General features: G+C 36.0%; 2 protein-coding genes across 5 annotated transcripts; both read left to right on the forward strand.

Annotated features, from left to right (window-relative positions):
* Positions 1 to 1,824: 1,824 nt before the first annotated feature.
* LOC129297193 (uncharacterized) lies at positions 1,825 to 4,254 on the forward strand. The gene is made up of 3 exons (XM_054935562.1): positions 1,825 to 2,702; positions 2,928 to 3,476; positions 3,929 to 4,254. The coding sequence occupies exons 1-3, from the start codon at positions 1,851 to 1,853 to the stop codon at positions 4,034 to 4,036; spliced, it is 1,509 nt and encodes a 502-aa protein (XP_054791537.1). The 5' UTR covers positions 1,825 to 1,850; the 3' UTR covers positions 4,037 to 4,254.
* A 2,442-nt stretch (positions 4,255 to 6,696) lies between these two features.
* On the forward strand, positions 6,697 to 9,774 carry LOC129297192 (uncharacterized). 4 transcript variants are annotated; one of them, XM_054935560.1, is made up of 4 exons: positions 6,697 to 7,793; positions 7,872 to 8,414; positions 8,559 to 8,715; positions 9,082 to 9,167. In XM_054935560.1, the coding sequence occupies exons 1-3, from the start codon at positions 6,981 to 6,983 to the stop codon at positions 8,670 to 8,672; spliced, it is 1,470 nt and encodes a 489-aa protein (XP_054791535.1). In that variant the 5' UTR covers positions 6,697 to 6,980; the 3' UTR covers positions 8,673 to 8,715; positions 9,082 to 9,167. The 4 variants fall into 4 exon arrangements, with proteins under 4 accessions (XP_054791535.1, XP_054791534.1, XP_054791533.1 ...); XM_054935559.1 differs by lacking the exon at positions 9,082 to 9,167 and adding an exon at positions 9,237 to 9,774 and having other exon boundaries at positions 6,707 to 7,793; XM_054935558.1 differs by lacking the exon at positions 9,082 to 9,167 and adding an exon at positions 8,833 to 8,991 and having other exon boundaries at positions 6,708 to 7,793.
* The last annotated feature ends 2,286 nt before the right edge of the window (positions 9,775 to 12,060 follow it).

The raw sequence follows: 12,060 nt of genomic DNA on the forward strand, positions 1-12,060 counted from the left end.
TATTGTCAATCACAATATTGATTGGGAAGTTTTGTAAAATAAATCGTTATTTGAGATGTGAAAAAAAGAACTTAATGTGATATTGAATTTCTGCCTCTTTATCTTGGTGTTGGAAAATGAATATTGTGAGGGAGATGACCTCATATTTTCAGTTTTATGTTTTTAATTGTAGACGTCTGTGTATATATAATTTAATAATTAATAATTAATCCCTCCATTAGATATTTTTTGATAAGTTAGAGATTCAAAAATGTAAAACATTTTTAATAATCATTGCTTTTTTTAAAAAAATACTCCTATTGATAATGACTTTATATTTATTATAAGGTGTATAATATGAGTAAATATAAAAAGATAAATTAATTTAAAAATAAATAATTACTTTATAAAGGTAAAATTTAATTAAAAATATTTTATATTTTTAAATGAAGGGAGTAAATACAAAATATGTGGATTGCAAGTTGTATTAAGCTGTCTAGATGGAAATATGTATAGTTGAAAGTTTTCCTAATATATATGTGCCCAGTGGAGTTGGCTGTACATATTAACATTTTCCCCAAGGAAAAAAAAATTCCAAAACAATAAAATTCGAAAAAAACAATTCACCTGTTCCCAGATTCCTATGTGCCTAAAAAATTTTTTTTGAACAACTTCACGATAAAAAAGTTTTTTGCTCAATGTCGTTATGGTTTACGTGTATTCTAAAAATTTTGGAATTTTTAAAGTACCCCCTCACATTTCGAACTCATAGTTTGCTGGCCAAAGTAAGTCGGCATGAATTAATAAGTCGCGCGTTCGATTCAGCATAACCGAAAATTTTCTCATATGTCCAATTTTGATACCTATGTCAATTTTTTAAATTATTCGTTTGAAAAATTTCTCCAATTATATTTCATCTGTTTCGGTGATAAATTTCAAATCTTCCAGCAAAAAAAAAAAAGATAATTTTAAAATATTCTATATTTGATTATAGGTAAAATAAAAATAAAATAAATAATTTATTATGACCTGATTAGGTTGGTTATCTTTTTTGTAGTTGGGAAGCATATTATGATTATATTATTATCTCTTTTTGTCTAATTGCCAAAGAAAAGGGTAAATAGCCTCCTTCCTAGAGTACAAATTTTATGATGTACCCAAACAAGAAATCAATTTAATACCACGAATGAAATTAAAGAGGGCTGGGCAAAAGACATTATACTGCTAAAATATGAACAATTGATAAATCCTCTGGTTAAACAAATACACACGCAAGGATGTTTGCACACGAGTTTGTTTAATGTCAGGACACAAAAAATTGAAGCATAATGTGATAGATATTTTTTCACAAAAGTTTAGATGATCAGTTAGATTCAAAAGCTTACGCAGAATTGCTTTTCAATTTTTTTTTTTCCAAATTTACCAAAACAAGTCCTACTCCAAATGTTCCCAAAAGATGAGTTTGTTTAATTTTTTAAAAGATTAAAAATGACATTAAAACTTTGGAAAATACTAACTATCTTTTTCATTTAAACGAGTAAATTAAGCTCTCATTTTTTCCCTTTCTTATTTCATGTCTTAATCATTTTTTTAATATCTCTGGAGATTCTCTGGCTCAAAGTAATATCTGGTAATTGATTTTCAAATTTAAATTAAAACTCCATTAAATGAGTTGTACTGCAGGCACCCGTGTATTATGAGTTTCTGACTTGTGAAGCAAAACGTACGTTCTCCCACAACTTTCACTTGTTCCACTATTTGGTGTTTATGTGTGCCAGTCCATATATATATATATATATGAGATAAACAATTTGTTTATTGTCATCATTCTTTTTGAACCTCGTCTCCACTTTCCCTTCCTATTCAAAAAAATGTCTTCTTCCACAGCTCAAAATCCTCTGAAAGTATGGAAATCCCTCGTCTTCTTCCCCACCACCATCAAACTCAGCGATATACTCTCTGTCCTCCTCAAAGCCGGTCTCGGCGTTTGCTCTTTTGGCATCGTCTTCTTCTTCTTTTACCTCTCTTCCTCCTACCACCCCCCTCACTACGGCCATAAAACCCTCACGCGTTACTTCCTTCAACGTGATGTCCTCGCCATCGCCGGCGACGACCCCACCAATATATCTCATATTCTGTTTGGAATCGGTGGCTCCGTCCAGACCTGGCGCACTCGCCGTCAGTACTCCAAGCTATGGTGGCAGCCGAATGTCGCCAGGGGTTTTGTTTGGCTGGAACGGAATCCTCTGGAAAACGAGACATGGCCCGAGCCGGAGACAACGCCGCCGTATAAGGTATCAGAGGATACGTCGTCTTTCAAGTACACTTGCTGGTACGGTTCACGGTCGGCGATTCGGATTGCTCGCATTGTGAAGGAGAGCTTCGAATTGGGGTTGAACAATGTAAGGTGGTTCGTGTTGGGAGATGATGATACGGTGTTCTTCACGGAGAATCTAGTGACGGTATTGCAGAAGTACGATCACAATCAAATGTATTATATCGGCGGGAATTCTGAGAGTGTAGAACAGAATATGATCCACTCTTACGCCATGGCCTACGGCGGCGGCGGGTTTGCCATCAGCTACCCACTAGCAGCAGAACTTGTAAAGATTCTCGACAGTTGTATTGATCGGTACTCTCAATTTTACGGTTCCGATCAGAAAATTCAGGGTTGCATCAGTGAAATAGGAGTTCAAATTACCAAAGAGCCTGGTTTTCATCAGGTCGCTCCCTGCTCTTCCCCTGTTTCTCACTTTCTCTCTTTGCCTTATTTAGCTCTGAAACGTTGCCGTTTAACATCTCTATTCAAAATTGCCTGTTCACCTGTAACTAAGACATTTCATCTCTGCATCTCAACCCCAACTTCTGTTCATATTGTCATTTAATAATGGAGGCATTCTGATTATCTACGAATGTCATTTCAAGTTTAAATTTTCATGGTATTCCAGGTCGATATTCGGGGGAGCCCGTATGGGTTACTGGCGGCGCACCCGGTGGCGCCGCTGGTGTCGTTGCACCACCTAGACTACGTGGAGCCGATATTTCCGAACATGGACCGGGTCGAAGCGGTGGCAAAACTGGTTGAGGCCTACAAAATGGATCCGGGTCGAACACTGCAACACAGTTTCTGCTACGACCTACGTCGGAATTGGTCCGTATCGGTGGCGTGGGGTTACAGCTTACAGCTATATCCTTGGATGCCGACGGCGAAGGAGCTGGAAACGGCTTTCAGAACGTTCCTGACATGGAGGAGCTGGAACGAGGAACCGTTCCTGATGAACACCCGACCCATGAGCAACGAGCCTTGTGAGCGGCCGTTGGTGTATTTCCTGAATCGGGTCGACAATGTGGTGGGCGAGGGACATACCCGATCCACGTACGTAAGACACGTGGAAGATGATGAGAAAAGATGCGACCGGGTTGACTACTTAGCCGCTCAAGGCGTTCAGTTGGTCAACGTCACTGCAGCGCACCTCTTGCCAGACTTGTGGAAAAAGGTGAGAGAATAGTCCCATCATGTTCATCTGTTTGTTGATTTTCAGCCGTTGGATTTTTTGTTCTTTTGAGAATTTTGATTTCCAATATTTCATCCGCAATATGCGCTTCTGAATATGCTGGGCCGCGATTTTGATTTGAACTCATATAAAATTGGTGGTTTTTCTTTTCGCCAGTATCTAAAACAAAAGTAGTTGTGCGGAATCAATGCGAAATTTGAAAAACTAATCATTTTTGTTTGGGAAATTAAGTAAATTTTAATTTTGTGGGATGTTGTAAATTTAAAATTTAAATGATGAAATGTTGTAAATTTGTTGGGAACGTTAGTTATCCATTATTTAATTTTGTGGAATTATTTATGGTAGTCCAAAATTTAAAAATGCTGTTCGAGAGCACGGCATTTTTTGGATTTGTTGTCGATGTAACAAAATTGAGGATGTGATTGAATGAGCAGGCGCCACGTAGACAATGCTGCGATGTTATCAGCGGCGATGATGAAGTGGGTGGGGTCCGAGTGAAGATCAGAGGGTGTCATCCATTTGAGAGCGTGACCCCTCCGTAGGTCAGGCGTGATATGATGAGTTTCAGAATCTACGCGGTAAGCCACGATACGATAGTCGATGAAACTTCAGAGATGATGACCGTGTCAAACGGGGTGCCGTTTTGCATTATTTCAAATTCTTCCAGACTTGGCTAGAATGGAGAGAAAAAAATACTTGTTATTTGTACAAAGTATTTTTTTTCCTTTTTTAATTTAATCAAATGATTTGATCCCCGGCATAGACCGATCCTTTAAATTTTATTAACCATTAATTTTATAGCGATGAATAAGGACTTTCATATTGCAAATAATAGTGATACTAAATAAGTGTGAGAAACTGACATATTAAAAAAAAAATTGCGTATTCATTATATTATTTGATGCTATGGGCAGTTTGGCACAATGGCACTTCGGAAGCAGGAAAGGCATAATAAACAATCTGAAAGGGGAAAATATTTTATTTTAAAAAAATGTTGTAGGGTTAAAAAGTTGATAGGAGGGGTTGGCCAAAACAAGAAGGTGGACACGCGGCCTTTAGGAGTGGAATGGTTCAACAACAAAAGATAACATGTCCTCCTTTATTAATTGTAATCTCACCAAACACAGTACAATTGTTCATTCATGTCATGTGCTCTCCATGCGGGGCCCACCTTCATAATTAAATTTGACAGCATTATTTCCATTCCTTTTTAATCTGTCTTCTTGTTTATAATTACAAGGGACATTTTAAACAATGACCATCCTAATTATAAATCAATTAATAAGATATTAAATGTTTTAATATTATTTATTATTTTAAATAAGAATGTAATATAAATTTAAGGTTTTTAGTAAATTTAAAAAATTATTCTATTTGATATTCTATAACAAAATTAAACTTAGTATGGAATGAAGTATGCTTTTAGTTGTCATTTTTTTCGTTATCTCTGCCCTAAAAAAGAAATTTTATTTAAAGAAAAAGTTCCGGTGTCTATTTGCAATTATATGTGTAATTTGTGTATGTTGCTAATTCATCTTTAAATGGATGCGCCAATGCCTGACCACTTACCATAACTTCTTTCGTTTACAGTTGTCCAGGATTTAAGAAAATAATTTATTTTTAAACTGACTCAAGTCATAAGGTCCTAAAGATGCTGGTAAGAAAAAAAATAAGTCATAAGGATGATCTAAGGGAGAATGATAAGGACCTTGTAAAAAAATTAATGCCAAATCAAGAATTTTAGTACTGGAACAAGGGAGAAAAGGTACTAATTTTGAAAATGTTAGTGTTAAAAAATATTAATTGGATATTAATATTTTTGTGGGGCCCTTACTTGTCATTCTCCCATATAAGGGATCAATGTATAATTTATATATGTATTAGGGATTAAGGATTTAGATTCATCTGATGCAGGAAAAAAAAAACAGAGAGAAAGCGAAATATTTTTATAATTGGTGCAGATTTATAATTGGAAAATATGATTTCTTTGCAAAATAATTATTTTGGGTACACTTCTAATTAAAAGTCTCTTGGACCTCTTAACGGCCCTTGGTCTTGGACAATTTTATGTAATCCACTTACTACCTTCATTCTTAACTTTTATTGTTAGGCCCAAATTCAATCGAAATAAATTAGATTCATAATCATACTATTGACCCCTTGTTTTTTTATTTTACTTCCTTTGGTTATCAATATTAGTTATATATTTTGAAGGATTTTTGGGTCCCAACCATAAATCACTTTGGGAAATATTGAAATAGACAAATTTAATGATTTAACCCACTTTTTTTTGGTTAAAAACTATGTATTGTTAAAAGTGACTCATATTAAAAATCTGAGTTGTGTACAAGATGGCCTGAAGTGACTTTAATATCCTGACTGATCATTTTATATTTATTTTTCCCCAATCAACCCATACTCTCCTGTCGCATTTATGAGACCCTGCCTTTTAGCCCTCATCCTTAATACAAGACCTCTTACAAAATTTAGTGAACATCAGTGGCATAAAAAAACTTTCACTGGCTTCAGTTTAATTACGGGTAATTTTGAAAAACAATAAACATGTTTAACATTTAAGTAACTTTAATTAATTCTGTTGATCTTAGGAAGACAGTTTAACAAGGCCTTGTAAAAAGAATGACAGGAAGTAATATGAATCCAAAGTTCACATACATGTCCATTATCCCCACCCCAACTCGCCGGTAAATTTGTATTCGACATTAATTAAACATTGTTTTATCGACTAATTCCGTTCTTTCTTTTTTACTCGCGCGTATTATCAGTAGTTATTTGATAAGTTATTTAATTACATGCAGTTATAATTTCCGTTATCCAAGAGTAATTCCTGTCAGTGATCTGATATGGAGGGACCATTTTCTTTAAACATTATAGTACTTCAAGTCAGAGAATTAAAACAAAACAAAGCATATTAAGATAAACAGTTAAACACACAGAGTCTGATCGATGAATCCGCCACGAGTTTGTTTGGTGGAGTTATATCATTGATAAAAGGCCTCAACTGCGCCTCTTACAAGTAATCACAAAGTCGTCCTAATCCCATTACTCTGCTCCATCTCATACATTATAATTATTGATGGAAAATGACACCACCACACGTGAATATATAAAGCTCAGTACTTCAACGATACCACGTATGAATTGGTCCACATACTGCACCAAGACCTCTTTCACCGTTTATTGTACGCTCCAATGCCAACTCATCCGTATCGTCTTCCCCTTTCTCTACGTTTTGCCAATGGGGTCCACAATTCATCCAAGCCGCAAATATGTGATAAGAACTATCTCAAGTCTTCAGATGCTCATGTTTTAGCGAAGATCAATGAATATGCTTCAGTGCTGTATATCCAATATTTTGTCATCAGAGTCATTCGACTCCACACACATTAATGTCAAACTCTAGTTTTCATCCTCCAATCCAAACACTTTCTCATCCCAGCGACTGCATTATCTTCATTCCCATTTCCCATGTCTTCTTCCACAGTTCTGCAATGTCTCAAATCATGGAAACTTCCTCCATCTCTTTGCCTCAAAATCTGTCTGTCCCTTTCCACCTTCGTCCTCGTCTTCTTCCTCGTCCACAAAGCTAATCTTTACAATCCTACTGCAGAATTCAACTTCAGCCATGCCGTTCGGCACTATACCACGACCACCGCTTCTGTCGTGGGCGATGGAGAACCCACCAATATCTCGCATATTCTATTCGGCCTTGGCGGCTCCGCCAAGACCTGGCCCAAGCGACGGCCCTACGTCGAGCTTTATTGGCAACCTAATGTTACCAGAGGCTTCGTGTGGATGGACCAGAAGCCTCCAGAAAATGAGACATGGCCGGAGACTTCGCCGCCCTACAAAGTCTCCGCCGATACATCGTCCTTCAACTACACCTGCTGGTACGGTGACCGTTCCGCGATTCGTCTCACGCGCATCATTAAGGAGAGCTTCGAACTTGGCTTGAAAAACGTGAGGTGGTTTGTCATGGGTGATGACGACACTTTGTTTTTCCCCGAGAATTTAGTGACGGTATTGGCCAAGTATGACCACAACGATTTGTACTATATAGGAGTCGATTCGGAGAGTGTGGAGCAAGATGTTACATTCTCTTACAAGACCGCGTTCGGCGGCGGCGGATACGCCATCAGCTATCCCCTCGCGGAGGAGCTTGTGCAGATTCTAGACGGCTGCGTCAACCGGTACGCTCAGTTGTACGGAGGTGATCAGAAGATCCAAGCCTGCGTCAGTGAGATTGGCGTTCAAACGACGAAAGAGCGTGGTTTTCATCAGGTCATCCTCCTCTTCCTTCATTTCATGAAACACTACTTGAATTTGAACACTAATACATTACATGTAATTTTGTTCCAGGTTGATATAAGAGGAAGTTCATACGGCTTGCTCGCGGCGCACCCAGTGGCGCCGCTGGTGTCACTGCACCACATCGAAGCAGTGGACCAGCTGTTTCCGAGCTCGACCCGGGTCGAGTCATACAAGAAGCTAGTGAAGGCGTATAAAATGGATTCGGGTCGGATCCTGCAACAGAGCATCTGTTACGACCTGCGACGGAACTGGTCCATATCGGTGTCGTGGGGCTACACTGTACAGTTGTATCCTTCATTGTTGACGGCCAAAGAACTGGAAACGGCGTTGGGGACGTTTCAGACATGGAACAGTTGGAGTGATCAGCCATTCGTGTTCAACATCCGATCCGTGAGCGACCCTTGCCGGAGGCCGGTGGTGTATTTCATGGATCGGGTCGAGAGCGTGGGCAGAGAGGAGACCCGATCCACGTACGTCAGGTATGGGGACGTATTGGAAAAGAAATGTAATGGAGATAACTACACGGCGACCATGCGGGTTGACTTTGTCAACATCAATGCACCTCAGTTTTCTCAAGACCTGTGGAATAAGGTAAGGGAGGTTGAATATTCAGATCATGCTTTTATTCACATGAAGCGTATATATAATGTATATTTGAGGGAAAATAATTTTAATAATGTTTTTGGTTGGTATGCTTTGGACATGACGACAATGAAAACGTGGGGGAATGAGAAGGCGCCACGTAGACAATGTTGCGAGGTGATGAGTAACAGTAACGTGGGGGAGAGTATAGTAGAGATCAAAGTCAGAGGTTGTCATCGATTCGAGAGTGTGACTCCACCAAAGTGAAAGTGGGAGGCATCGATGTCGGCCAAGAAAATCGATCAATGAGGTAATATAAAAAAATAAAATAATTATTATTTCGAGTCATTCGGACTGAAGACTGTCAATTCAATGACATGACATGTTAGAATAGGCATGATGAACAAATATTTTAAAACTGAAGCAGGTGCACACTGGGCTATGAATGTTAGACACGTATCTTATTGCGTGCGAGTATTCTGTCATGAGTGCGAATACTTGCATGCAAGTGGCTGAGGGCTAAATATATCCAGCCCAAACATTATTGTATTGGACTCTTTGATTTCAATATTTTTTGACTTTTCCATGGGATTGTGACGATGTTCACATGGTGCCTGAGCATTGGTTCACCTTCCTTCGGCCCATGAAGCCAATTGAATCCATCTTTTTATTGAAGCCCTATCAATGTCTTGTGTGGCTTCGTTCGTTCAAAGATTAATCATGACACAGCTCTATATTCATCAAGAACAGTCGAAGACCAAAGATTCTGCTTGTGCGTCTTTTTTTTTTTTTCTTTCTTGATTTAACGCCATGTCTTTAACTACTTTCTAGATTCTAGAACCTTGTGTTCCTTTGCCCTAGCTCTTCTATCTAGACAACAATTCCGATTAGCCACCTCAATGACAAGTGATGAAAAAGGTACATCGTCATCTTCCCTTTTTATCGATTTCAATCATTCCCTCTATCTTCATCCATCCGATGCGCAAATTTCAACCCTAGTCTCGCAAGTTTTGACGGGTTCTAGCAACTACATTGTTTGGAGTCGCATCATTCATCTTGCAATTCTTGGAAAGAATAAGTTGGGATTTCCAGATGGGTCTTGCACTAGGAAACGACAAGATCCCAAGCTACATAACCAATGGGGTCGATGTAATGCTGCAGTGCTCCTAAACTCAGTGGATAAGCAGATAGTCAATGAGATTTTTTTTTTTTTTTGAGAATGCTCATCTTGTCTCTGTCGACTTGCAAGAATGTTTTTACAAGGTTGATGGTGCGCAAATCTACCCTCTGCATCAAGTTTTATCTTCTTGCACACAAGGCTCGCTTAGTTTTTTTGAGTATTTTACCAAATTAAAGGAGATATGGGATGAACCAAGTTTACTCGTACCACTTCCATCTTGTCAATGTGTCATATCTAAGGAGGATGTCACCATCGTCCAACGATGATGCCTATTCCAAATTCTCAGCATATTTTTTACAAAAAAAATCTTGATATAATTTGTTTAAATAAAAGGATGTATAATTTTATTTATGTTATTATATTTTTATCTAATGTAATTAATTTTAAAAAGTTAGAATATTATTTTTTTAATAATTAATTTTTAAATTATATTGACCTGCACTGTTGACTTAGTTTTCTAACTCTGCCATTGAGTGTGTATACTTGGTAGTGACTAAGCTATATATCCAATCCAAACATTATTGCATTTAACTCTTTTGGTTTATAATTTTTTTTTATTCTTTCTTGGATTGTCATGATGTTCACAATGAGTTTGGTCATAAATTTATGTTTTCCATCATTGGATTGTAATATGAATTGTCCTACCCATAACAACTCACAAGTCACCACTATCTAATTAATTTTTGTAATGTATTGTTTTTGAAAAAAGTAAAATATAAATAAAGTAAGGATATAGTTAAAAAAATAATTAGAAAAACTACTTAATATTTTATATTGTGAGCCAAACAAAAATTTTAAAAAATGTTTATATTTTAATCCAAAAAAGGAGTAATCTAAATAAAAGGATTAATGTGAAAAATGGACCCTAAAGTATGGCGCAAAAAGTGCTTTAAATTCTAAATTCTTAAAATATACAAAATAGATCCTAAACTTGTAAATTCATAGTAAATTAAACTCTATCATTAACTCACCATTAATACTGTTACCATTCACTTAGTAGAGCCCATTCAAAATGTTGCTATAGTAATCTCTTGCTTATGTGTCATTTTTAATTAATACCACAGGCTTTAAATTATTGCGTGAGTAGCATCCTGGACCTTAAACTTTAATTTTAAGCAAATTACTCCTACATTTTATGTGTAGAACGTTGACTATTATGTAGATCAGATTAGCTTTACTGTGGTTCGCCATGATGATCTCATCGTTGGCCATGGTGAATGACCCATAATTTTGTGAAATGACATTTTTTTTCCTTTTTTTTTGCAATATTTTTCATTAGTATCTAATGCTTTTATATACTTTATAATTTTGATTTAGTCTTATTTTAAATAATATTTATTTATTTAATGATAAAAACTTAGGATTCCATTTAAAAAGAAGTTTAATATTTTAATCAGCCAGCTAATTTGAGTTTGAAATTTGTTGATAAAATTTCTAACTTTTGCATCTATCGTCTGTAAAATTCTCTAATAATTAAACTTCTTTTCAAATGAGATCCCAAATTTTTATCATTAAATAAATAAATACCATTTAAAATAAAATTAAATCAGAGTTATATAGTATGTAAAATATTAGATACCAATCTTTTAAAACATATTGCAAAAAAGGGATAAAAAATGTCATTTCACAAAATTATTGGTTTGCTGCGGCCAACAATGTATTCACAATGGTGAATACACTGAAGCTAATTTAGTTTATATAATAGTCATCATTTTACATATAAATGATATGGGTAATTTGCTTTGAATTTCATTCAAGGTCCATGATGCTACTTGCGTAATAATTTAAGGTCTATAGTGCTAATTAAAAATAATATATTAGCAAGAGACTGCCACATCATCATTTTGACTAGGCCCTACTGAGTGAATGGTAACAACATTAATGGTGAGTTAACGGTAGAGTTTAATTTACCATGAATTTAAAAGTTTAGAATCTATTTTACATATTTTAAAAGTTCAGGATTTAAGGCACCTTTCGCGCCATACTTCAGGGTTTATTTTACATATTAACCCTAAATCGAATTATTGTCACAAATTTTTTAGAACAATTTGTTTTATGAATTGTATTTACGCAGAAAAAGGAGATAACAAGTAATCAAACTTATATTCAAAGCCCATAACGTTTACAAGAACTATATATGGAAACTAGGTTAAAATTGTGCTTTCAATTAGATTAACGCTAGCGTGCATAAGTTTGAATCTAAAAGAAAAAATAGGAATAGGAGTGTTTACGAGATAGAATGAGATAAGGAAACCCCTATCCTGAAAAAAATATCAAGACTAAATTTTGATCCCGTGTCTCGTCTCGTCTCAAAAGTCATATCATCCCATTAGGAGTCAGGACGAGACCAAGATATCATGCCGTTCTGATAAATCGAATAATATTAGAGAAAGATTTAGATAATAATGTTTATTAAAATTTCAAATTATATAACTTATTAAGTTTATAATCAAAACAACACAAGTACATAAATTA

The sequence above is a fragment of the Prosopis cineraria genome, unplaced genomic scaffold (genome assembly GCF_029017545.1).
Source record: "Prosopis cineraria cultivar Desert tree isolate PC_DT_omini unplaced genomic scaffold, ASM2901754v1 PC462, whole genome shotgun sequence".
NCBI classification, from domain to species: Eukaryota; Viridiplantae; Streptophyta; class Magnoliopsida; order Fabales; family Fabaceae; genus Prosopis; species Prosopis cineraria.

What these genes read in the sequence shown, in the direction of transcription:
- LOC129297193 (XM_054935562.1), top strand. Translation starts at nt 1,851, where the DNA reads ATGTCTTCTTCCACAGCTCAAAATCCTCTGAAAGTATGGAAATCCCTC. An exon ending in AAGAGCCTGGTTTTCATCAG is followed by an intron (nt 2,703 to 2,927) that starts GTCGCTCCCTGC and finishes ATGGTATTCCAG; the next exon opens with GTCGATATTCGGGGGAGCCC. An exon ending in TGCCAGACTTGTGGAAAAAG is followed by an intron (nt 3,477 to 3,928) that starts GTGAGAGAATAG and finishes TTGAATGAGCAG; the next exon opens with GCGCCACGTAGACAATGCTG.
- LOC129297192 (XM_054935560.1), top strand. Translation starts at nt 6,981, where the DNA reads ATGTCTTCTTCCACAGTTCTGCAATGTCTCAAATCATGGAAACTTCCT. An exon ending in AAGAGCGTGGTTTTCATCAG is followed by an intron (nt 7,794 to 7,871) that starts GTCATCCTCCTC and finishes ATTTTGTTCCAG; the next exon opens with GTTGATATAAGAGGAAGTTC. An exon ending in CTCAAGACCTGTGGAATAAG is followed by an intron (nt 8,415 to 8,558) that starts GTAAGGGAGGTT and finishes GGGAATGAGAAG; the next exon opens with GCGCCACGTAGACAATGTTG.